Source organism: Mauremys reevesii, linkage group 6 (assembly GCF_016161935.1).
Source record: "Mauremys reevesii isolate NIE-2019 linkage group 6, ASM1616193v1, whole genome shotgun sequence".
NCBI classification, from domain to species: domain Eukaryota; kingdom Metazoa; phylum Chordata; order Testudines; family Geoemydidae; genus Mauremys; species Mauremys reevesii.
The window spans coordinates 41,732,233-41,757,778 of NC_052628.1; the positions used below are offsets into that span (position 1 = coordinate 41,732,233).

General features: G+C 45.5%; 1 protein-coding gene across 1 annotated transcript in view; it reads right to left on the reverse strand.

Annotated features, from left to right (window-relative positions):
* Positions 1-3,686: 3,686 nt before the first annotated feature.
* Positions 3,687-25,546, reverse strand: part of THBS4 (thrombospondin 4) — a 70,975-nt gene continuing 49,115 nt past the window's right edge. Inside the window, exons 13-22 of the mRNA XM_039545270.1 lie at positions 24,394-24,553; positions 21,588-21,706; positions 20,801-20,853; positions 16,549-16,742; positions 14,963-15,141; positions 14,561-14,609; positions 14,254-14,450; positions 13,344-13,516; positions 10,318-10,457; positions 3,687-3,855 (exon numbers count right to left, since the gene is read on the reverse strand). Of these exons, the coding sequence (XP_039401204.1) occupies positions 3,794-3,855; positions 10,318-10,457; positions 13,344-13,516; positions 14,254-14,450; positions 14,561-14,609; positions 14,963-15,141; positions 16,549-16,742; positions 20,801-20,853; positions 21,588-21,706; positions 24,394-24,553 (1,326 nt within the window). The 3' untranslated portion in view covers positions 3,687-3,793. The remainder of the gene's footprint in view (positions 3,856-10,317; positions 10,458-13,343; positions 13,517-14,253; positions 14,451-14,560; positions 14,610-14,962; positions 15,142-16,548; positions 16,743-20,800; positions 20,854-21,587; positions 21,707-24,393; positions 24,554-25,546) is intronic.

A 25,546-nucleotide genomic window follows, 5' to 3' on the forward strand; every position in this document is an offset into this window, starting at 1 on the left:
TAGCTGCATCTCCCCAGATTGTGGGGTTGATGTTGAAAGTTTTCAAATCCTTCTTGCAAATGTCCTTGAACCTGAGCTTTAGTTGGCCCAGTAGCTTTGGCATCACAAGTTCTCCACAAAGGAGATCCTTTGGAATGCATCCATAGGCCATCCAGTGCAGATGACCAAGTTAAGGGAGACATCTGTGTTTGTGTGTAGTGATTAGACTTGGCAATTTTGCTTTCTGAGGTGTCCAAAACTTTGTTTTCTCACAAGTGGAAGGTGTTTAGTTTTCCTTCATGCCTGCTGCAAATGGGCCAGGTCTCTCCACCATACAGAAGCATGCTCAAAAGGAATAGCGGGTAGATCTGTATCCTGATGTTCAGTGTTCGTTTCCTGTGATTCCACGTGCGCTTGGTCAGTTGACCGAATGTGGTAGCTACTTTTCTGATGTGAGAATTAAGTTAGTAATCTTGAGATAAGTTATCAAATACAGTTGATCCTAGATCACAGAACTTTGTGCACAATTTCTAGCATGGTGTTAACTATTGACATCTCTGGTGCAGCAAACATGTCTTGTGCCATAAATGTTGTCTTCTTTAGATTATTAGTCCAGATTCATAACAAGTTGTCACAACACTACTTAAAAGTTGTTGAAGCACCTCTTCATTGTATGTGATGAGCCCTGTGGTGTTGGCAAAATAAAATAGTTCTCTTAGCAGCCGATGACTGACTTTGCTTTTTCCTCTAAAGTGTGCAATGCTGAAGAGTTTTCCATCTAATCTTGGATGGAGATGTATGCCCTCGGTGCTAGATGAGAAGCATGCCAAAGTGGCAGAGAAGAAACTACCAAAGAGTATTGGTGCCAAAACATATCCCTGTTTGACACCACTGTGGATTAGACTAATCCCACTCATACTGGACTGTAGCCTTCATGCCATCATAGAAGGATTGAATCACAGTGAGGAGGATTGGGGTGGGGTGGGGGAACCAATTCTCTCTGGCAATTGAAAAAGACCTTTCTTCTGCCCAGGTCAAAAGCCGTTGTAAGATCTATGAAGGCCACACAGAAAGGTTTTTCCTTGTTCTTGACACTTTTCTTGCAGTTGCCTCAATGCAAAGAGCATGTCGATAATAGATCTTCTGGCATGGAAGCTGCACTGACTCTCTGCATAAACACATTCAGGAAGAACTTGCAGTCTTTTGAGAAGGCCCTGTGTGAACACCTTGCCAGCAGCACTTAGAACTTATTCTGCAATTATCCAATCACTCCAATCTCCTTTGTTTTTATATGTTTTGATGTTCGTATCCTTTATGGCTTGTGGTACCCCATTTGCCTGCCAGCAGGCAAGCAAGACATTGGGCTGATGTTTAAGCACAACCTGTCCCCATTTGTCTAATACCTTAGGGACCAGCCAGACTCCAAAGTTTTCAGCCAGGCTGCTGGGAGATGAGAGAAGGAGGCATTTTCTAACATTTGGGGAACATGAGGGGACTCCTGAAAACTCCATACTCTCTGCCCCCTCCCTCCATCTATTGTTCATAAAATGACTAATCTCCCCAATAGCCTTAATCACTCTCATTAGGAACCCATGGGAGGAGAGGAAAGGAGATGGTCTCATGTGGAGCTGTAGGAGTAAGACTATAAGGGTATGTCCAGACTACCCGCCATATTGGCGGGTAGCAATCGATTTTTCGGGGATCGATATATCACATCTCATCTAGACATGATATATCGATCCCTGAACGTGCTCCCGTCGACTCCAGAACTCCACCGGAGCGAGCGGTAGTAGCGGAGTCGACATGGGGAGCCGCAGACGTCGATCCTGCGCCGTGAGGACCCGAGGTAAATCGATCTAAGATACTTCGACTTCAGCTTCGCTATACACGTAGCTGAAGTTGCGTATCTTAGATCGATGCCCGCCCCCAGTGTAGACCAGCCCTGGATAGCAGTGGGGAGCGAGGCAGGGATCCTGGAAGGATGAAGGAATGGGAGGGTGGGGGGCAGAGGAACAGAGACGAGCTTTATTCCTCTTCTGTCCCCCAGTAAAGAGCCCAGAGGATGAATATCCTAGTCTTTAGTGCTTGCATGGTTAAGTTTTGCTAAGAAATATGAACGCCTTGTTTTCTTTTCCCTCCAGTGGAATGGATCCTAGCCAAGAGAATGACCCAAGATTTTAATAGGATTCTTCCTACAAGGGTTGGAGGGGGGTGTATGGATTTTTTGGGCAGGGCCGCCCAGAGGATTCGGGGGTAAGTCGGCGGCGGGGGGGGTCCTTCCGTTCCGGGACCTGCCGCCAAAGTGCCCCAAAGACCCATGGTGGGGACCCCCGCCGCCGAATTACCGCCGAAGCGGGACCCGCCGCCGAAGTGCAGCCCCCACCACGGGTCTTCGGGGCACTTCGGCGGCGGGTCCCAGAACGGAAGCACCCCCCTGCCGCCCAATTACCGCCAAAGACCCAGCTGCACTCCGGCAGCGGGTCCCGCTTTGGCAGTTATTCGGCGGCGGGGGGTCCTTCTGTCCCGGAGCGGAAGGACCCCCTGCCAGCGAAGACCGGGAGCGAAGAAGCTCCGGGGGCCCGGGCCAAGCCCCGCAAGAGTTTTCCGGGACACCCGGAGTGAGTGAAGGACCCCGCTCCAGGGGCCCTGAAAAACTCTCGTGGGGGCCTGGGGCAAATTGCCCCTCTTGCCCCCCCCACCCCCTCTGGGTGGCCCTGTTTTTGGGTATAGCATTCAGAGGAAGAGCGAGAAACCCGTGACCATGCCTTCAGCCACCTTGTGGTTTAGGCTTAAACCCCACACAAAGGAGAAATCTTCAGTATCTGTAGAAGCAGCAAAGAATCCTGTGGCACCTTATAGACTAACAGACGTTTTGCAGCATGAGCTTTCGTGGGTGAATACGAAATTTTCACTGGAGTGTATGGATTAAATGCTGCCATCTTGTGGGCAGTTAAAATAAATTCCTATCTGCACTAGGAATTTCTCTTAATGCTGCTGTTTTGAAGATTTTTCCAAAGTGACTCAAATAGGCCAGCACAGCAACTTTAAGAACAGACCATTCTACATGCTGAACAGACACAGACAATCGTGAATGTTTTTAACTACATAAATTACTTCCACACATGGAGCATGCAACTGAGAGGGTCTGTGATTAACACTGCTTGCCAGGAACCTTTGGAGAACTGAAGAGCTAGAGCCTGAGGCCATACCCCATTGTTTGCGGAATTAGTTTCAGACTTCTGTGGGTAGAAGCTGGCTTTTCATGGATGAAATTAGAAGGAAAAGTTAGACTAAATCAGGAACAAGTCTCAGAGTAGCCCATTAGGGAGTGGTCTGGAATAGTCCATGGGAAAGGGTGGGACCCGATCCTTTCTCACTGAAGACACAAAAAACTAGACTGGAAAAGAGCGTGAGACGAGCTACCCATGGGGAACAAACCTCCTGTGACAGGAGCATAGAGTAGATGACCTAAGACTTTGCTTCCAACTTGGACTTCTACAACTCTGAGAACCACTGATCATTTCATGCTGGTTGCATCCTTTGTTTTATGTGTGCGTGCACACAAAGTAGTGCCTCCCAGTTCATAGCCAAGCTTTTTTACATTAAACTCCATGAGGCAGCATGCCAAGCAATTTCCAAGGACAGGGAAGCCCCAGCCTATTTTAATCTACTTTTTATTTTCATATTTACATAAAAAGTCTGACAGTTATCTCAGCCACAGGAGCTGCAGTGTGCACTCTTACAAAAAAAATCATAGCAGGATTGAAAGTATTGCTTTACTGTTTGAAATAGCAACATCAGTTTGCTTTCTGTGTTAAATAGCTCCAACTCCAAGCTGCTGAGCTTGAAATTCCTGAAAGTCCTCTGGGATGGTGTCTGAAAATAAGAAAATATGCAAAGGTTAGTCTTCTTCCTATGTAGCTGATGAGTGTTTAGGACTAGAGCAATGTGGCTAATTGGGAATGAATAACTAATTAGAAAAGGAGGCATCATTTAGCCAATCAGAATTGCCTGTAAGCAGAAATGTGGAAGTTCCAAGCTGAATTTTTGATTTGTTGAATCATTTCTGTGAATAACTTTTGAGTTGCAGATCATTCAAGAATTGGGCACAGTTCTCTTTGCACTGTGTGGAATACATAAGAGTAATTGGTTGTGTAACAAACCACAGCAGGGAAAATAGTGAATTTTATAACTGAACAAGCAACTTATAATTTGCTGCCTGTGATGATTCAAGCTGAAGGTATTTGTGGGCTAATAAAGGCTGAGTGGTCAAATGCTTTGCTGCAAGGGAACACGAAAGAGCTGGTTGTGGGAATGGGGTGGAACCAAAATACACTCTCTCAAATTCAGCGGAACATTCACAAGCAGTTTTTTTCCTACTCTTTGCCCAGCTATCTTTAGAATGTCATGAAGAATCTGTCTATCGCCTGGTTTTAAATACCATGCAGGATTTATCAGTCTGCAGCTAAAAATCCTTGAAGCTGACAGTGTCAATTTCAAAATCACATTTGTCTGAAAACGTCCTATTACAAACTGCACCTGAAGGACTTAACAGAAAGAGACAAGAAGGGAAATATTTTTTGTGTTTACTCTGTGCCTTTGTCAGAACTTTGCACATTCAGCTGCACTGCTTCCTGCCTACAGCCAGCCAGCGTCCCCTGTTTGGGGGGGCTTTTCACACAGCTACAGGCAAGGGAACCATTAAAACAATAATAAAATCTTTAAAAACGGGAAGGTCAGTGTTGCCAAAATGACTGTAGTTCATTTGGTTGGAAATTGACTAGTTTCAAGTGAACAGTGTCCCCTTAAACCTTTGTGCCAAATCCCATGGCTTCTCACTTGAAGCTCCTGGGAGCTGGTACAAAAGCCTCCGAGCAGGGGCGGCTCTACAAATCACGCTGCCCCCCAAGCGGCGGCGGCGCTGCGCCGCCCCCGGGTCAGGCGGGTCCCCTCTTCCGCGGCTCGGTTGAGCCCCGGCATGCCAGCGGCAGGTCCCTGCCTCCGAGGCAGATAGCTGAATGAACAGTCTGAGGCACTCAGCTGTACGGGGCTTCAGACCCATGCCCTGACCTAAGCCAGACACGTGTTCCACTCTGACCCAGTAGCACCAGCCTTAAGCCTTAAAAAATCATGAGTCAATCACAAATTTGGCTCAAGAATCAGTGAGATTAAGGGGGGGGGCTTTTTATTTGCCACGTGTATTTTTTTAAGTGTTTAGGATTCACTTGGATCACGGGTTCAAGCTTTTCTCTGAAATGGTGAGGGCTAGAGAGAAATTTTTTTTTAAATGAAAGCTGAGATCGTTTGACTCCAGCAACTGGGGCGTGAAGAAAACATTGTGAGACGAGTGTTACAATTGTGAGAGTTGGCAGCACTGCTATTTCCATAAGGGAAGGTACTGCTGAATAGGTGGCAATAGTGCTTTTGCTATGGAAGAGTCAGGGCTTGGCTACACTTACAAGTTGCAGCGCTGGTGGAGGCTTTCCAGCGCTGCGAGTGCAGCGCTGGTGACACCAGCGCTGCTCAGCAGGTGTGACACTCACCAGCGCTTTACCTGTCCTCCAGGGAATAAGGAGCTATCCCAGAATTCCTGTTCAGCCACTCTGCACATCAGTTTGCACTCTACTGCTCTTGCCTCAGGTGACCCCCTTTAAATGCCCGGAAATTTAAAATCTCCTTCCTGTTTGCTGCAGCCAGGTGTGGAGTGCAATCAGTTAATCAGTTACAGGTTACAGGTAACCATGCCTCCCAGCATGGAGCACAGGTGAATTGCAGGACCTCATCAGTGTTTGGGGTGAGGCGTCTGTTCACGATATCTTTGAGCAGATATCAAGGGACATGCTGGATAGGGGCCATCAACGGGAACTACAATGCAGGGTGAAAGTTGAGATGGACAACATCTGCCAATCCCAGGGTAACGATGGACACTTCTGAGCAGGCTGGGGACAGGAGGAGGAGGAGGCTGCGGGGGAGAGGAAACCGCGAGTGAAGCTCCTGGGATGGGGAAGAAACCGCAGATTCCTGGAGGCATGCAGCCAGGAGCTCTTCTCAAGCCAGGAGGAAAGTACCCAATCGCAGCAGCAGCCAGCAGTTGCAGAAGGACAGGCAGAGTTTATTTTCTGGGTGGAAATGTTTCTGGAGAGGAAGGGGGTTATGGATGCATGCATGGCAGCGTCTAGATGTGGAATAGCCCGTTGATGTGGTCGTAATCTGCTTCAGTTATCTCAGCAAAGCTTCATCCAGAGCGTGGGCAATATGCCTGCGCAGGTTTATAGGCAGAGCCACTGTGTCCCTTGTCCCAGTCGCCACTCTTCGGCCAGGGGACCATTTCTGAACACAGGCACGCCGCATAGGGTCCCGGGCGAATCCACATTGCTCTAAAAGAGCCCCCCTGTGTCCTAGTGACTGAAACATCTTCCAGGATTAAGTCCTGTGAAAAATGTTGGGAGACTCTTTAGTGAAGAGATAGGAGATAAGATCACCCCTGCATCTGCATCTTCACTCAACCCCTCTAGCACTCCAGATTACCCGAGCAACCAGCTCCCCTCTCCTCAACTCCTCACTCACCATTTCGTGGCTTCTGTTGTGTTTTCCTTTTGGGATAAAGAATGCAAGTGAGAACTTGCAAGTGAGAACTCCTCAGTGTAACAATTCATGTCTGGAGATAGTGGATACAATGCTGCCCGTGTTAAATGTTGTCATTTCTGTGTGTACAGTGACCTTGACTGGACTGCCCAGATGTTCAACATCACAGAGGCTTCAAAATTTGAGAAAAATCCCGAAAGAGCAAAGAGGACATGCTGAAAACTGTTCTTCAGCACTCTGCTACAGAGAGAAAAGAATTGAAGGAGTGGCGAGAGAAAGAAAGCAGGACAGAAATGCAGTGGCCAAGAGGAAAGCACGGAGCGGCTGCTAAGCATCCTGGAGCGCCAGCGGAGTCTATAGAGTCACTCGTTGCCATGCAAGCAGAGCACTACCGTGCTACTCCCCACCCGCCCGTCCTTTGTGCCTTGTGCCCCAATGTCAGCTCAACCACCTTTCCCCAGCATCCAGGCTCTTACCACCACCAGCTGCCTCCAACACCTGTCCCAACCAGCCCTGATACCTACCACCACCCTTACCCTCTGCATTCAACCCCATCACCATGCAGTATATGCACCCTGAAGTGCAGGATTCATTAAACAGCAATCCAGACATGGCATATGCAAACTTGTGACTGTACAGTTCACCAACCCACACCCTTGCCCTCTTGTGTTAATGAAATGTTGTGTGTCTGTCTGTCTGTCAAGGAAGTTTTTTTCTTTTCAATAAAACAATTCTTGGCTTTGAAAACAGTCTTTATTATAGCAGATAGTGAAAGACACCTTAGCCCAGTAAAGAAAGAGGCACTGCAAATCATATTATTATTATGGATAATAGAATAACAGTGTAAGCAGTGCAATTCACTCCCATGCAAGGCAGCAAACATTACTGTTGGCTTTCAGCCTCAAATTCTTCCCTCAAGGCATCCCTAATCCTTGAAGCCCTGTGCTGGGCCTCTCTATTAGCCCTGCTCTCTGGCTGTGCATATTCAGCCTCCAGGACTTGAACCTCGGTGGTCCATGCCTCACTGAATGTTTCACCCTTCCCTTCACAAATATTATGGAGGGTACAGCAAGCGCTTATAACCGGGATGCTGCTTTCCCCAAGTCTAGCTTCCCATACAAACATCTCCAGCGAGCCTTTAAGCACACTCCACAGTCATTCTGCACCGGCTCAGCCTGTAGTTGAACCGGTCCTTGCTCCTGTCAAGCTTCCCTGTATAGGGTTTCATGAGCCAAGGCAGGATCACAGTGGGCATTTGACATCCCCTACTGTGATCTTCCTGTCTGGGAAAAAGTCCCTGCCTGCATCTTCCTGAACAGGCCACTGTTCCAAAGATGCGTGCATCATGCACCTTTCCAGGCCAGCCTGTGTAAATGTCAGTGATCCACAAGCGCCTGGAGAACCATAGAGAAATACCCCTTACGATTAACGTACTCTGATGCCAGGTGGGGGGCCAGAATAGGAATATCGTCCCATCTATCGCCCCTCCACAGTTAGGAAACCCATTTGTGCAAAGCCATCCACAATGTCCTGAGTCACGGTCTTTCTTAGCAGGATGCGATTAATTGCCTTGCAAACTTGCATCAAAACGATTCCCACACCAAACTGGTTCCCGACCGACCGGTAGCTGTCTGGATTTGCCATCTTCCAGATTGCAATAGCCACCCGCTTTTCCACCGTCAGGGCAGCTCTCAATCTTGTGTCCTTGCGCGCCAGAGTGGGGGGCGCTCAGCACACAGTCCCATGAAAGTGGCTTTTCTCATACGAAGTTCTGCAGCCACTGCTCGTCATCCCAGACTTCCATGACGATGTGATCCCACCACTCAGTGCTTGTTTCCGAGCCCAAAAGCGTTCAGCAGCGTGCTGAGCATTTCCGTGAATGCCAGACAAATCCATATTGATATCATCGTCGGACTCCTCACTGTCACTTTGGAGCTGAAGGAATAGCTCGACTGCCAAACGTGTTGTGCTGGTGACACTCATCAGCAGAGTCCTCAGCAGATCGGGCTCCATTTGCCACAGAAATCGCGATTCACAGAGAGTAACAGAAAGACACTCACAATGGCGCCAAGCGCTGCCGGAATGAATGCTGGGATGTGTGCACCACGGGCGCTGGCAAACAGGAAGCGGAATGACCCGCACACTTCCTTCCCTTGGTGTTCTGTGGGATAGCTGCCCACAATGCACCTCTCAATACAGCGCTGGAAAGTGCTGCAAGTGTGGCCACACTGCAGCGCTGGTAGCTGTCAGTGTGGCCACACTCCAGCGCTGGCCCTTACACAGCTGCATGAGCAGCGCTGTAACTCCCAGCGCTGCAACTTGTAAGTGTAGCCAAGCCCTCAGTGATGTAGCTTAGGAAGCAGAGCTGTTGCCAAGCAGAGTCTGTCAGTTTTTAACCTTTTTTCTACACGTGCTAAAGCGGGGGGTGGGGGGAGATGTTTTGTGGAAAATCAAACTTCTAATCTTAAGAACTCTTGTCACTTCATAAAGTGCCAATTACACTTGTCACCCCAGGTCTTTCTTTCGCTTGAATCACAACATTTCTGAGCACAGCAATTTGCTTTGTCATTGAAACTAAAGGCAGAGCCTTTGCAGCAAAGGCCAACAGCTCTGAGAGCCTGCTTCACGTATTCCAACTCTCATTAAACGTGCAACATGTCACCTTGGGACTAGTTCTGGGCTGGAGATTTGGATTTAAATGTTTAATTCCAACAAATGTAAGATACTAGCTCAGTCAGTATTTGCTCACTGCAGTATTGGCTAACTGGCTTTGCTTCAGTACATGGGTGGACTATAGTGGCATTAAACAGGGGACTGTTTGGTCAGGCAGAGGTTGAGTCTGAGAAGAGAGAAGTGACTGTGTTCCACTTCTATAAGACTGATGAGTTGATGTGACAGAAACAGCCTCATGTGAACAATTCCTCCAGAAGAATTTCATACAATAAGGAAAAAGTGTACTCATTATCTAAAGGGGAAGCACAGCTGTGAACACGAAGTACATGGGAACACCAGGGCAGTGTGGTGATATAGGCGAGGTGGGGGCGACAGCCCAGGACTGTGTATTGCATCACTGTTTTAAAATTAATTCAGAGATTTTCATGCTGACTCACTACATTAGAGCTCTGAGTTCAGCTAGAAGGAGCCCTGGCCAAAACTGAAGTCTAAAGTCTGTCTGCAGATGATGATGCTTTCTCAGCTGTGGTGCCAGGCATCACGCAGAGGCAGCTCATAGCAACAACTGTAACTGTAAAGACCGGTACAAGAAACTGCTTTCCACTAACTGATTCGAGCAGCAGCAGTTTGGCTGGAGTGTGGGTTGGCTAACATCCCATACAGTGGATGTATTGGTGCAGGCGATAGGTGCTGTGGGACATCATATTTAATTCACTGAGGACAAAGCCACATTTGCTGTAGGGTTAGCTTTAAGGTGTTGTCCCTTTGGTCTTTTAGTAACATTTCTAACGGCATCTACTTCGTGTAGTTAGCATGCTCCATACAAGGGCACAACTGTGCTGGCAGATTACATGTATATTGCAGATCAGGAGAAACAGAGCAGCTGAGCTGCTCATTCTATCTCTCGTGAGACGCGACCCATACTAAGATAGGCCACATCAGGCACAATGGTTCACAAATTCATTTGCTGGTGAAGGCTGCAAAGTGGTTAATAAAAAAAACAAACCCCAAATTACTTATCCTCTAGTACAGTAGGTCATTTGATAATCATGAGCTGAGTCGCTCTAAGAGAAATGTTACCATTGCAGCGATATTTCAGGTTGGACCAAATAATGTTTTCCTGAGAGAAGCAGAAAACACCAAGTCTTCCTCCACGCATGGTAGTGTCTACAGTTACTCCAGAATCTGCCACCAGTTGAGAAGCTTCATAAAATCTTGCCCTTCAGAATAAAACAAACGCAACCTGTTAGCTCTCAAATAGCTACAGTTGCTTTGCAAAAGGGTTTATAATATCTATCTTTAGTCTACCTTGTGACAAGCTCGTTAGACTAGTCTCTGGACCATACCACCATAAACTTGAAAAGAAACCAGGGTTATAACCCTTAGCTGTGACAGGGCTGTGCCAGTGGGGTAGAGAAGGGGCAGAGTTGCTCCAAATTAGGCTAGTTTCTAACAGCCGAGTAGGAGGCCTTATACTAGCTGGGGATCACTAAAGCACAGTACGTTCTGACCACAGCAGGGCAAGCGTTTTCGGTTTTGTGCAATTAGAAAATTGGCAACCCTACATGCCCACTCTCATCCCAGCATGCTCCCCACACCAGGGGAGTCAGTTGGCTATGCTAGCTCCAAACCAACTACGCCAAACGTTCAGCTGTGTACTTACCCGTAAATATCAGTATTTATTATTATTAATCAGGATCAGGGCTCCATGGTGCTAGGAGCTGTACAAACACATACGGAAATACAGACACCTTCCCCAAGAGTTTCCTTGTTATAAAACCATTATAGAAAGAAATCCTTTACCATCCTTGATTTTTGTTTATTCAGGTGTTTCAAAAATAGCACAGCTGGTGAATTTAGTCGATCAACTCTCCTGGGCTATTTTGGCATTTGTACCTATTCCTAGGCCTTGCTGAAGGCTCCGAGAAATGTGTGATGCTACATACTCCACAGGGCTGCTATATTTAGTCAAAACATACTGTAGTGCGTTATGGCCCAAGCGTTGGCTCAGACTTTCACTTTTGGTTCTGAAGGCCCTTGTTCTTGAAGAATTAAATAAGACTCGCTTTATCCACTCCTTTGGTTTCTGAGGCTTTTTAACTGGAGTTACTACAAAGAGAGTGTGTGGCTGTATACTCAGCACACGCTGAAAGGCAGGGAGCTGCAAAAATTGTGATTAATGTTGAAGTTTATTAAATCCTTTGTCCAATTCAACCTACTTGAAAAAGAGCGTAAATACGCAACTGGTTGGATGGGGCCGTGTGCACTTAGAGTTTTTTTCATATAATACTTCTAGAGCCTACTCCCATTGACTTGAATGTTCCAAGATCAAAGCCCTGATTCTGAATGATGTTTTCTTGTTAAAATGCTTTCTCATTTTTGTTGCTTTGCCCTTCTTAGATATTAACAAAATAGAATGCCCTGTTTCTCTAGGAGACCTACACGTCTCCATGGATGTCAGCCAAAGACCAACATCACTCAAATTACATCTGTAAATCCAGATCTACTGAAAAACAGATTAAAAATCAAGAGCAATTTGTAAAGGCTTCTCACTGAGTGAATCTAGGGCATGGCTACACTTGCAGATGTAGATTGCTTTGAGTCAAACCTGCCTTCGTAGAGCACAGTAGGGAAAGCGCTGCAGTCTGGCCACACTGACAGCTTCAAGCACACTGGCATGGCCATATTTGCAGCACTTGCAGCAGCATTGGGAGCGGTGCATTATGGGCAGCTATCCCAGCATGCAAGTGACTGCAACGTGCTTTTAAAATGGGAGGGGCGGGGTGGAGTGTGACAGGGAGTGTGTTGTGTGTTTGTGGGGGAAGAGAAATGGGTTTTGGGGGGGCTGAGAACATGTCAGCATGCTGTCTTGTAAGTTCAGACAGCAGGAGACCTCCTTCCCTCCCCCCGCTTCTCTTGCTCACACACAGCATTCCACAGTAACGGCTTGCATGACGGCTGTCAGAAACAGAGCTTTGAAAGGGCATTTCCACATTCCTACAGGAGTTCAGAACAATGACAAGAGTGGCCACTTGACATAAGGGGATTATGGGACGTTTCCGGAGGCTGATCAGAGCGCAGTAATGCAACAGCTCGTCCACACTGGTGTTGCAGCGCTCCAGCGGGGGCGCAAAGGTTATTCCACTTGCCGAGGTGGAGTACCAGTAGCACTGTAGCCGCGGAGTCAGAGCGCTCTACGTGCCTTGCCAGTGTGGACGGGGAGTGAGTTAGTGCACCTGAGGCTCCTTTATTGCGCTGTAACTCGCAAGTGTAGCCAAACCCATAGTCTTATAGCTGGGTCAACATCTCGTTTGCCTTTTAATACTTAAATAGACGACTGCAGTAATGGCCTCACTACTTCCAGACTTTGTTCAAAGAGTGTGAATTCCACCATCATGACTACTTGTCTTGCCCCTGGCAATTTGTAAACATCATAGGGACAAGAAGAACTTCTCTGCTAACATACACTCAGAGAACATATTGAGGTCATATCTCATATAGACAAGGTTACCTAAAGAAGAGCTCTGTATGTAAGCTTGAAAGCTTATCTCTCTCACCAGCAGAAGTAGGTCAAATAAAAAATATTACTTCAGCCACCTTCTCTCTAATATCCTGGGACCAACACAGCTACACCAACACTGCTTACATCATGGATATATATCTCATGTCATGCTAATTACTGATAATGTTCTGTTTTACTATCTTTACAATTTCTATGTGGCCAGCTTTGGTTGATTAGTTCTGTTACTTGTTACACGTGGTGTTATGGATAAATTATCACAGTTCATCTTTACATATTCCAAGGGATCAACATTAAGGCATATTCATACGACAGTCAAATATCTGTGAAATGTTAAGATTTTAACGTGTTTCTAGAAGTGATGTCACTGGTATTTTCAAAATCTTTTAAAGCACAACCAGGCACAATAGCAGTGTCTGTCTTTAGCAGTTGCAAAGCCCAGAGACATTTGACAATATTTGTCATTATATGAGGTTTGGTTTTTCTAAAAAACAAAAACACCCCACACTAAATAGAATTTCACAAATCTAAAAAACCCAGTCACTGCCATTTAGCTCTACAAAGGTTTAAACAAGCCAGTCCCTACCTGATGTATCCAACCTGGGGTCTGTGCTGCAAGAACCAGCGATAAGAGACTTTATCTTTCCAACCTACATTTCTGGGGTCTTTCCATAGCAGTCTGACTTGGTCATTGGTGTCCCCAGTATGCCAGAGTGAATTCCTGAGGTGTTCACCAGGGCCAGTCTTAGATTTAACAGCCTAGACAAATATGGCATAGTTTAGAAAGTGAACAAAGAGAATTTTCCCTTTAAGCGTTAGACCAGGAGCTCTCACTTTTCATAGTGAGATCACATCTTACTAGAGGGCTTGCCTTGTGCACACCTCCCCTCCCATGCATGAGCTCATGACATCCCTGTGCCAATTGTAGCAACTGCTTACAAGGAGAAATAAAAGAATTTAATGTTTGCTGTCTTTTCATTTAGCAGCTAGGAACAAGGAGAAGCCAGCAGCATGTGATCAGAAGGTCTCAATGGGCTACTATTGAGTGTGCCATGGACCACATTTGGGGAAGTTCTGGTTTAGACAAACACACGCCCCTCTTTGAAATGGTCACTTTAGGCATCACCAGTGAATTGAATGAGATCTGTGTCCAGGTTTGATTTTAATGTATTTATTCTAATTAAAAAGGCCCATTTCAACTCGAGGTCAACTGATGAAAGCTGCCTTATTCATTTTTAATAAGCATTGACTGGCATGCAAATTTTGGTAGATTCAGCTTATCCTCTGCATTTCCATATACTTATTAGAGTGATGCACATACATAAGGTACCACTCTGACATTAAATTAAACTTTTCTTTAGGAAAGAGCTGGTGGTCCCCCAGCAATGGTGTAAGAACAGCATAGGCATTATATGGCCAACTCCTTGTATGCTTGGGTAGTCATTACACAGAGAACGCTGAGCCACCGGATTTGATGATGTTACTTAGCTCAGTACCTTAAGCTGAATGCCAGGCTCTGCAACAGCTCTGAATGGAGTTGCTTGCCAATAAGTCTGTTCTGTCTGCTTCCACATTACCACATAAAAACTGGAACTGTCTTGGTAACCAAAAATAAAGCCAGCATAGTCATCATCTGTCACCGTGTTCACATGAAAGGTGCCTTCAAAGTCAACCCCATTGAAAGCTGTGTAACCTAGGAGCAATGGATATACACTATGTTAAGACCAATAGTTGGCAGAAAACTTGACCACGTGCCAAAAGCTTTTCTATTGCAAAACATGAGTACAAAAAAGGTGTCCATACCAACTGCGAGGCCAGGATCACTGTTCATGGTCTGTACAATCTCCATACCCTGAAAGGGGAAATTAATTACGTTATTGAGGCATGATAAACAATAGGGTGATACTGCAATTACTATAATGAGACATCCCAAAGCAGTACATTGGCCTCATGCTGGCCCTCTGTGCAGCAGGGAAGTTCTCCCAGAATGAGCTTTCTGTGTCTGTAATTATTTTAGCCCATGTGTTAGTATGTGTAACTTCAAACTTAGTTGCACACTTTTTCAAAAATACCCTTTCCAAGCATCAGTTGATTTTCATTTCTTTGCTAAAGCATTACAGATTCTGATAAGTTCAGCACAGGTTTTTTATTTTGTTTTGTAATGATTTGTTTCTGGCAGCTAAATGGTGTTGAATATATTTTTACCTGGTTCAGGACCACCCAGTTAGGATCAATCTGAGCATCACCTTCGGGATCCAGGACCACAGTTTGATAAGCCCTGAAATCTGTCAGGGTAATCTCAGCATTCTCAGGGCAAATATCAATTCGATCAATTACTGTGTCCTGGTCAAAATCCGATTCACATATGTCACCAACTCCATCACCTGAATGCATCAATTAAACAAAAGGGAACTTATTTACAATGCAGCTACAGTCACCTTAGTCTTAACCACTGGAACAAACTACTGAAAGAAGCGGTTGATTCTCCATTTCTTGATGTCTTAAAATCAAGACTGGTTGCCTTTCTGGAAGATATGCTTTAGCCAAACACAAGTTATTGATCTAAGAGTGGCAAAGGAACCTACAGAAAGTGCTTGAAATTTACAGCAAATCTGACATGTGCAACAGGTGTTTTATTAGGATTTAACAAACACACCATTAGCTGTACTCTGATCTGACATGGCTAACAGATCAAGCAAAATTCACAATACAAGTGTATAGCACTTTTGTTGTACTAAAATTAATACCACATAATGACACACAAAATGATGGTCTTTTGCCACTTGTAAGCAAAGATTTGACAGCAGAGTTCCAACACTGAGTTCTCAAATGACCAAGACACCATTGTTTTTAGAAATATTTTCTAGTTAAATATAAAAATACAAATATCCAAATTAATGAATAAAGTATATTCTGTGATGCATTCTCCTTGCTTTGTAAATTGTTTAGTCATTTGCTTGTTTGCAAGATTCAGTAAGCTGCAATGGGGACCCTCAATCACTAATAGCAGCAGAGTCTTGTGGCACCTTATAGACTAACAGACGTAATCTCAATGTGAAGTATTGAGATTTTACAGTATTGGCTTGTTTTTAAGATTGTTTTGTATCATTGTTCTGGTGAAAACTGAAAAATCTTCCAGGGATATTTTACAAGTTAGTTAGTTTAAGAAAAACAGAGAGAGAAATGATTTTACTGTTTTGTGCTGAGCCACAGGGATCCTAATGTGAGTCTATCTTTCATATCTGGGTGAATTCACATTGTTCATGGAAGTGAGAGCCAAGGGCCAAATTCTAGCCTCTGCTGGCACCTCTATGCTATTCCAGTAGCATGAAGGGCATTGAGTGCCCCCTGAGGGAATTCCTCAATGGTAGGGGCATGCTGGGGCAATAAGGGGGGTGTCAAAGGTGTGACAGCAGCAGCTCACAGGCAGCCAAGGAAGGCTTCTGTAAGTCAGAGTGGTCCCTGGGCTGCCCAGACCCCAGAGTAGCCTACAATCTGGGATGGCCAAAGATGGTTTAAAGCCTCTCCCCACCCGAGCTGTGCCTCCTTGAGAGATGCAGCACAGAATCTGGCCCAGAGTATGGGATAGAGCCATTGGCTGCTGCTACTCATAATATGTATCAGTCCTGACTTGTAAGTAACAGGGCTCCCTCCTGTACAAAAAAGAAATCAGCCTTTAGACTTTGGACAACGGGCCTATGTGAACTTGGTTCCCCTTGGTGAGAATATGCTGCCTTATAGTAAGTGTACTGCATGTTCACTAACTGCACAGGTGGGTAGAACAGACTTACTGTTGTCATCTTCCTGTCCTGGGTTGGGAACCAGTCTGCAGTTATCAGGGCCCGGGGGCGTGAGGTCTGGAATCCCATCATTATCATCATCATCGTCACACTCATCGCCCAGCCCATCCTTATCAGTGTCCAGCTGGGAGCTGTTAATGACTGTGGGACAGTTGTCTGTGCTGTCCTGGTGTCCATCTCCGTCACTATGAATTCAAACAAAACAACAAACCACACACACACTAACAAACCCAAAAGAATCAGTTCTTGTCCACAGACTAGAGCACAACAGCTAAGCAATCATGAAACACAAATCCTTGCATGGTGACAGGTTTCAGAGTGGTAGCCATGTTACTCTGAATAAAAAAAACAACAATGAGGAGTCCTTGTAGCACCTTAGAGACTAACAAATTTATTTGGGCATAAGATTTCGTGGGCTAGATCTGATGAAGTGGGTTCCAGCCCACAAAAGCTTATGCCCAAATAAATTTGTTAGTCGCTAAGGTGCCACAAGGGCTCCTCGTAGTTTTTGATGAAATACAAAGTACAGCTGATGCCATCAGATGGATCCGGATGCCAGCACATGGAAAACTCTCACCAGGACCATGAAATGGGATATCTGGGACAGTGAAACTTGCTCATAGTTAGTCTGGTTATAGTGAAGCTTCAGGTTTTGAATGTGAGGATACTGAGACCAGGAAGTGGTTATCTGCCTGGCTTCTCCTTGCCATGGTTTAGCAACACTGCTTTTTGACAGACATTTTGAGGTATCTAAATATAGCACAATTAAAAGTCATGTTGTACCAGTGTGTCCTGGGGTTCCTGATGGACCATGGTACTCAGCACTGACAGGCTTTTTGGGGAAATGTCCATACAGCAGCAGCCCTGCATTGAGGCCCAGCTAAACTGATACAGCTGCATCACTAGTGGTCAGGCTTGGTGGGATTTGATTTTTTTTTTAAATCAATGTTTATTTTTAAGCCTTTTCTAATTTTTAATCCATTTAAATGTTTGCTGTTGTGCCAAATGATGGGGAGGAGGCTGCATTCTCCAGGCAAAGCAGAGACCCCCCTACACCTGACCCTGGCAGTGTCCTTGCCTCAGAGGCTCCCTCTTCTTAAAATTAACACATGGTAAATCATGGGGGTTGGGGGAGGAGGGAGAGGGGAAGCAGAGGAACTGCCTTCCAGCCATATCTAAATGGCACCAGCTCCAGCTCAGCTAATGCCTGTATTACAACATGGGCTATACAAATGGAGGTGGGACTCTACTAAAGTTCTCAAGCAGCATTTAATCTGACTTTCCTTATCTGTACATTGCTATTGTTGTAGATGGAAATATTTTGTGTGCGTTCAGTGAAATCAACCTTTCCCAGTAAAAATCTAGTCCTTCCAAACCTACTTATGGCTTCCTGACTGTGCTTTAGTGAAATCACCATAAGATACAATGGCTTGGTCAGACTCCTTCTGAAGACCTTACCGCAGGTGCAGCAACCAATCTGTACAACCCATGCTGGTGAAGCACCTGGGGCTGTGTTATGTAGGGGTAGGAGGTGTTGCAAACTCAAGGCATTCCAGCAATGTTTTTCCCCAGTACCTTTTGGCCTAGAGTAGACAGAGCCACAGTGAAGTGCAGAAGCAGCAAAGAATCCTGTGGCACCTTATAGACTAACAGACGTTTTGCAGCATGAGCTTTCGTGGGTGAATACCCACTTCTTCGGATGCAAGTAGTGGAAATTTCCAGGGGCAGGTATATATAAGCAAGCAAGAAGCAAGCTAGAGATAACGAGGTTAGATCAATCAGGGAGGATGAGGCCCTGTTCTAGCAGTTGAGGTGTGAAAACCAAGGGAGGAGAAACTGGTTCTGTAGTTGGCAAGCCATTCACAGTCTTTGTTTAATCCTGAGCTGATGGTGTCAAATTTGCAGATGAACTGGAGCTCAGCAGTTTCTCTTTGAAGTCTGGTCCTGAAGTTTTTTTGCTGCAGGATGGCCACCTTAAGATCTGCTATTGTGTGGCCAGGGAGGTTGAAGTGTTCTCCTACAGGTTTTTGTATATTGCCATTCCTAATGTCTGATTTGTGTCCATTTATCCTTTTCCTTAGAGACTGTCCAGTTTGGCCGATGTACATAGCAGAGGGGCATAGCTGGCATATATTACATTGGTGGACGTGCAGGTGAATGAACAGGTGATGGTGTGGCTGATCTGGTTAGGTCCTGTGATGGTGTTGCTGGTGTAGATATGTGGGCAGAGTTGGCATCGAAGTGCAGTGAGAGTAGGAGTAGCTACAACATTTATCAGTGGACAGTCACGACTTGTCTTCACTGCTAAAAAAGGTGTTTTTTTCCCCTCTGGATAACAAACATGTGTGAGGTTCCCTGAGGTAAAACCACAGTGGAGATAAGGCACTTTAGATTTACCTCAAGGTAAACTAGGTGAGCTCAATCCCAGTTGGGGATACAGTGCTGTCACTTAGGCCTGGTCTACACTTGACTTAGCTACATTGCTCAGGGCTGTGAAAAATTTCATGCCCTGAGTGCTGTCCATGGGCAGTGGGTATCATAGGCAGGGGGAGGCTGAGCCTCCCCAAACAGCCTGGTTCCCCCTGCAATTCCATACTCTGCCCCCTGGTTCCCCTCCTGCAATTCCTGCTCTTCTGTGCCCCAGGCTGGTTGGGGCTGGGGGACTGTCTCTGAGACTCCGAGAAGCTGGCGCTGGGGCCACACTATGCTGCCTGCCTGGTTCTCTGGGCACTAGAACTGTGCCATGCGCCAGCCTGGTGCTCTGGAGCTGGGGATGCTTGGGCGGCCCAGAGCTGGGGTGGTGGGGGCTGGTGGTGTTTCTCTGTGTTCCTGTGGGGATGGGGGGGCAGAAGGGAAGGGCTGGGGACTAGCCTCCCCCATCGGTCAGTTCACTGACTACCCATGGTGCTGTAGTTAACGTGATCAAACTCCTGGTGTAGCTGCAGCTAGATCAATAGGAGAATGCTTCCCTTGACCTAGTTACTGCCTCTCAGAGAGGTGGATTAACTACACTGACAGAAAAGCCCCTTCTGTGGATGTGGGAAGCATTTACGTTATGGTGCTACACCTGCACATCTGGAGTGCTGTAGCTATCAGTCACTGTAGCAGCTGTAGCGTAGCTATAACCTGTCTTTACCTCACGGAAAAACTACAGTGCCTTGTCTCCACTGTGTTTTTACCCTAGGATAGGTTGTGTAATAGCTACCCCAAGACAGAAAACACACCTTTTTAGTAGTGAAAGTAAGGTCTCATTCTCTTTGCAGTGAAGCTTCACTCCATGATAAAGCTAATCCCCATACATGAGGATAGATGATGGTAGGGTAATTTCAAGAAATCCTTAGTGCAGACCTGGCCTCAGTGGTTTCCACTGTGCTAATCATCTTGGAATGCAGCAATTATCACCTTCCCATGAGTGGGAAATGGTGCATCCCTAAGGGATTTAATCACTTCCCCTTTTCTCTGCTTTAAGGAGGGGCAAGTAGTAGTTGCCTTTTCCTTGTGGAAAGAGGAGTAAAATATAATGCCTTAATATTGGTTTTGCTGGAGCTGCTCTCATCATGGAGTGAAAGTGAATGCAGCTGGTCTTGTGACAGTGGCTGCCTTTGGGAGAAAAGAAATGGCATTTCATAGATTCCCAAGCACACCCTCACCTGCTGCTGCTCCGCCTAGTATCTGCAAGGGATAAGGCAGACCTTACTACCACTCCTATGCTAAAGTGAAAGGGGTATTTTTTCAGGTAGGTCCTTGCCTTTTATAATGAAACTTTGTAATAGTGAAGTCTTGTGTGTTTAGTGGGGAAAACTCCTCACCCTAAAATTGTTTGCATAGTTTTGGTTTTGATTTGTGTTTATTTGATAATATAAGCTCTGTGTGGAGTTTGCCAGTTTTATTTCTATGGAATCAGCTATGAATCATGTCATGTACCTGTTTTCTATGCCTTTTTTGGACCTGAACTGGTGAAATGTGCATGGGAGAAAGTGGAAGGGAGGGGGATGTTTTACCTACAGTAATAGCAACAGTAACTGATGACTATGGCTATGAATGATCGTTATTTCAGAAGAGAATTTTATGTAATGAAAACAAAGTATGTTTTTACTGGGCAGGAAGTACTGAAAATAACCTAGGGCTGAACTGAGTCCTGGTGGGAGTGTGGGTGCAACTCTACTGAATTGGGTGGAATTTGACTAGCTTATGCCAGGGCTAAATTTAACCCAGTATTGATATTAGATAGGGGATACTGTACCTGTCTTGGTTAGTGTCACAAGAATCTCCAATCAGGTCATTGTCAATATCTGACTGCAAACAAAAACAGAGGAAGTTGTAGTATTAACTGCTGAGAGAATAATTAAATGACAGTACTATGTTGGTAGGATCAGTTCAGTTCTTTTTATAAAATATATCTTCTGGTTATGTGGGTGATCCAAAAAGAAAATCTATTTAACAAGGCAGAAAAACAACCTAGTATTAAATTGGGCAGTACTAGCTTCTGGGGTTCTAGCTAAAGGAATTAAAAAAAGTTGCCTGAGATACTGAAAATGAATAAACCTTCATTTTCCTGAAGAGATTTCCCTCATATGTAACTTAAAAATAAGCCTACACAACTGAACAAACAAATGTAGCAAGTCTATTCTGTTTACTCAGTGCCTGAGTCTGTGGTGATAGGGTTTTTTGTCTGAATAAGAAAATCAGGATTTGGCAGTAATTGTACTCCCAGTGGAGTCTTCCCACTGACTTTTATAGGATTGGGGTTTGGCCCACAACAGATGGGACATGTTGCAGCATATTGATCAGGGGAGGTGCACATTGAGACATGCATAGTGTGAAAAAGCACCTATCTGTTCCTATTTCCAGTCTCCTTTTCCAAACTCAAGCTTTCAAAGTTTCAGAAGTTTTTTCTACATATCCTTTAACAAAATGGGAGCTGATCTCTTACAGCTCCAGTTGTCTCCTGCTACAGTTATTTGGTGTTCACGGTCACTTTTTCACTGAGTGCTTGTGGTATCCTACAGATTTTTCTTCCCCTCACTAACCTGGTTGGGGTTGCTGATAGTGGGGCAGCTGTCACAAGCATCACCAACACCGTCGTTATCCCCGTCCTTTTGGTCCCGATTGGGAACCCTCTGACAATTGTCCAAAAGGTTCTTAATACCTGGAAAAATCATCGATATTAGTCAAAATTATTCCCTAGGGCTTGGCTACACTTGCAAGTTGCAGCGCTGGTAGAGGCTTTCCAGCGCTGCAATTAGTAACCGTCCACACCTGCAAGGCACATCCAGCGCTGCAACTCCCTGGCTGCAGCGCTGGCTGTACACCTGGTCAGGTTGGGGTGTAGCAATTGCAGCGCTGGTGATCCAGCGCTGCTCATCAAGTGTGGACACACACCAGCGCTTTTATTGGCCTCCCGGGAATAAGGAGATATCCCAGAACGCTTTTAACTAAATTACTCTCTTTGTTTTGTTATGCAGCCTCTTTTTGTTTTGTTGTGAACTCCGATCGATCGGAGCTCCGTTGAACTGCTTATCTAAAAAAACAAACACTGATCACAGCAAACAGGAGCTATCTGTACCTGGCTGTGAATGATCAAATGAGAGGCAGGGAGTGAATGTTTGCTTGACAGAGAAACAGCGTTGGATGCAGGCTGTTTGCAATTAAGACTAAGGGCTCGCAAACATTTTGTGATTTTTTTTTTTCAATCCAGGAAGCTAACACACAGTGTTGGCTCCAAAAATCCACTCTCTCTATCTTCCCCGCTCCCTGTCACAGTACACCACCCTCCACCCCTCTCTTTTGAAAAGCACCTTGTTGCCACTTGAATGCTGGGATAGCTGCCCATAATGCAGCACTCCCAACAGCGCTGCAAATGTGGCCACACACCAGCGCTGGTAGCTGTGAGTGTGGCCACACACCAGCGCTGCTCCTACACAGCTGGATGACCAGCGCTGCAAACCGTAAGTGTAGCCATACCCCTAGGTTTCCAAATGTGTGTATTTTCCAAATGCATCTGTTTATGTATTTTCACAGAATACAGCATTTCTGTTCAGCCATCACCAATGCCTGCAGCAGTTCACTTGGGGCACAGTGTGTGATTACATCATAAACATTAACAGCAAATCTGTTTTGTTTCTGTGTTAATCAAGGTTAGGAGCATCTCATGAAAGACATTGCCTTGCATTCCATTTTCCTGCACACCTCACTGTGTTCTGTCCCCATACCGCATAGATTGTATCACGTGACATTTCATCCCTATTACTATATTTAAGGGGACTTGATTTTCTCCCAAGCCTCACGCAGCAATGAGAATAAAATGTTGCATGACAGAGATCTCTTGGGCATTCAGGCAGGAGGCAGTCAGTTGTGGTAGGATGTGGTTGGGCCTGTGGATTATTATGAAGAGGTTTGGGGTTTTTTGCTGTTAGTATTGATAGTCCATTAAGATGTTCAACAGCCTTTTAATTGTATGAATTATTGTGGCATTTAACTGTTACATGGTGCCTGGGACTTGGGGGGGCAGTTGCTCCACCCCAATATTTACATAAAATAAATAAAAATGGCTGCAACTAGAAGTTGCTTGCAGAGATGGAATATGTGATCTCTGACAAAATCTCACATGAGAAGATGTTTGACCAAGTGACGTCGTCCCCAAATTTGCTGCATTTTAGTCTAAGGCTTGGTTACACTTGCAAGTTAGAGCACATTTATGGCGCCCAGGGCTGATTTACTTCTGAGGTGTCCACACTGGCAAGGCACTTAGAGCGCCCAGACCCTGCAGCTGGAGTGCTCCTGGTAATCCACCTCTATGAGAAGCATAGATCTTGCTGCACCCTGGCTGGAGCGCCAGGGTGTCAGTGTGGATGATGTGTTGCATTACGGTGCTGTGATTAGCCTTCAGAAACGTTCCATAATCCCCTGAAGTCATGTGGACCCTCTGGTCATTGTTTAGAATTCGGCTGCAGACATGTGGATATCCCCTTTCAAAGCTCCGTTTCTCCATTTCTGATGCATCTGGCAAAGTGGGTATTCACCCACAAAAGCTCATGCTCCAATACGTCTGTTAGTCTATAAGGTGCCACAGGATTCTTTGCTGCTTTTAAAGATCCAGACTAACACAGCTACCCCTCTGATATTTGGGTTTCACACAGTGTCTCTGGGTTACCCCATCACTGTTGGAAACTAGAACTAAAGTATTCAGCCTTAGAGACGCCTAAAATCTGGTGACAAATATCCTCTCTAAGGCCTTGGCTACACTGGCACTTTACAGCACTGCAACTTTCTCGCTCAGGGGTGTGAAAAAACACCCCCCTGAGCGCAGCAAGTTACAGCGCTGCAAAGCACCAGTGTAAACAGTGCCCCAGCGCTGGGAGAGCGGTTCCCAGTGCTGTAAACTAATCCTCTTGGAGATGGAGAACCTGCAGAGCTGGGAGAGTTCTCTCCCAGCGCTGGCGCCGCGACCACTCTCACACTCCAAAGCACTGCCGCGGGAGCGCTCCCACAGCAGCGCTTTGGAGTTTCGAGTGTAGCCAAGCCCTAAGGCTATGCCTACACTACAGGACACACACTATACTAGTGTATGTCATTCAGAGATGTGAATAAACCACCCACCGAGTGACAAGTTACACCGCCGTGAGCACTGGACAGCGCTATGTTGGCAGGAGAGCTACTGCTGCTTGCAGGGGCTGGAGTAGTTAAGCCAAGGGCCTGTCGGCTTAGAGCGGCTACATTAGAGAGTTTACAGTGGCGTAGCTGCACAAGCTGCACCACTGTAAACACTAGTGTAGCTGTGCTGTAACACATAAAACATGCTGGTGATTTTAAAGAATTAAGTGAAGATTTATCAACCATCTCCATCCATGTCATCATCACAGGCGTCTCCTTTCCCATCACCATCTGTGTCCCTCTGGTCATTATTCAAGACTGTGCGACAATTGTCACAAGCATCTCCAAAAATATCTTGATCACTGTTCCTCTGGTTAAGGTTTGGCACCAATACACAGTTATCCTAAAAGGGAGACAAACACAAATTCCCTTCTGTTAGGATTATTTGACTCCAGTAAGAATTTAACTCTCATTTATACACTGTAAACTCTTTTGCAGATGGAAATATATTATTGTAAATAGCTTGGCATTCTATGTGGTCAATAAATCAGGACCAGATTCCACTGGTCCTATACCAACTTCCAGTTTTTATATACAGTGTGTGTGGATGAGAGGTATTACTGTCCAATGTGCATAAGGGTTTGTTCAGAACAGTCACTTTTGGTTCTCATTTCACATGGGTCCATTTAAACAGTCTGTCTTGATATGCCAGTTCTTTTATTTAATGTGTTCTATTTCAGGGTCTGAATTTCAGAATGCACGCTGCTTCAATCCATTAGGACAGTGGCTTTCAACCTGTAGTCTGTGGACCCGTGGGGGTCTGCAGATTGTCTAACATTTCCAAAGGAGTCTGCACCTTCATTTGAAATTTGTTAGGAGTCCACAAATGAAAAAAGGTCGAAAACTACTGCATTAGGAGAAAAGCCAGCTCCCCCTACTGGTATATCCTCAAACCAAGACTCTGCTTGGCAATTTGACTTTTTCACCCAGAAAAGCGTGAATTACAGATTTAACATGTTTTCTAATTTGGTATTAATTCCGCAAGGGGGGACAATGACAAGGAGACAGCACTTTCCTCTTCTGTGCATCCCTCCTGAACACCTGGGTTCTCATCCTCTCTTCACCCAGAGATGGACAGGACAATAGGGCCCTACGTTAATTTACAGTATCAGCTGTGTATTATTGTTAATGCAGGTTCAGTACTGTGAAGGTGCCAAAGCAATTCCACCGTTAGCACTACATTAGGATTTTCATTTAAAGCAAGAATTACATTTTTTTTGTTGTGACGTTGCACTCCATCTGACTATATTCACACTCATTAGCATATTTTCATAAAATGTAACTGGAATATGCTTCATGCAAAAGGTCTCTTGTAAGGTATCATTACAAAGCTTAT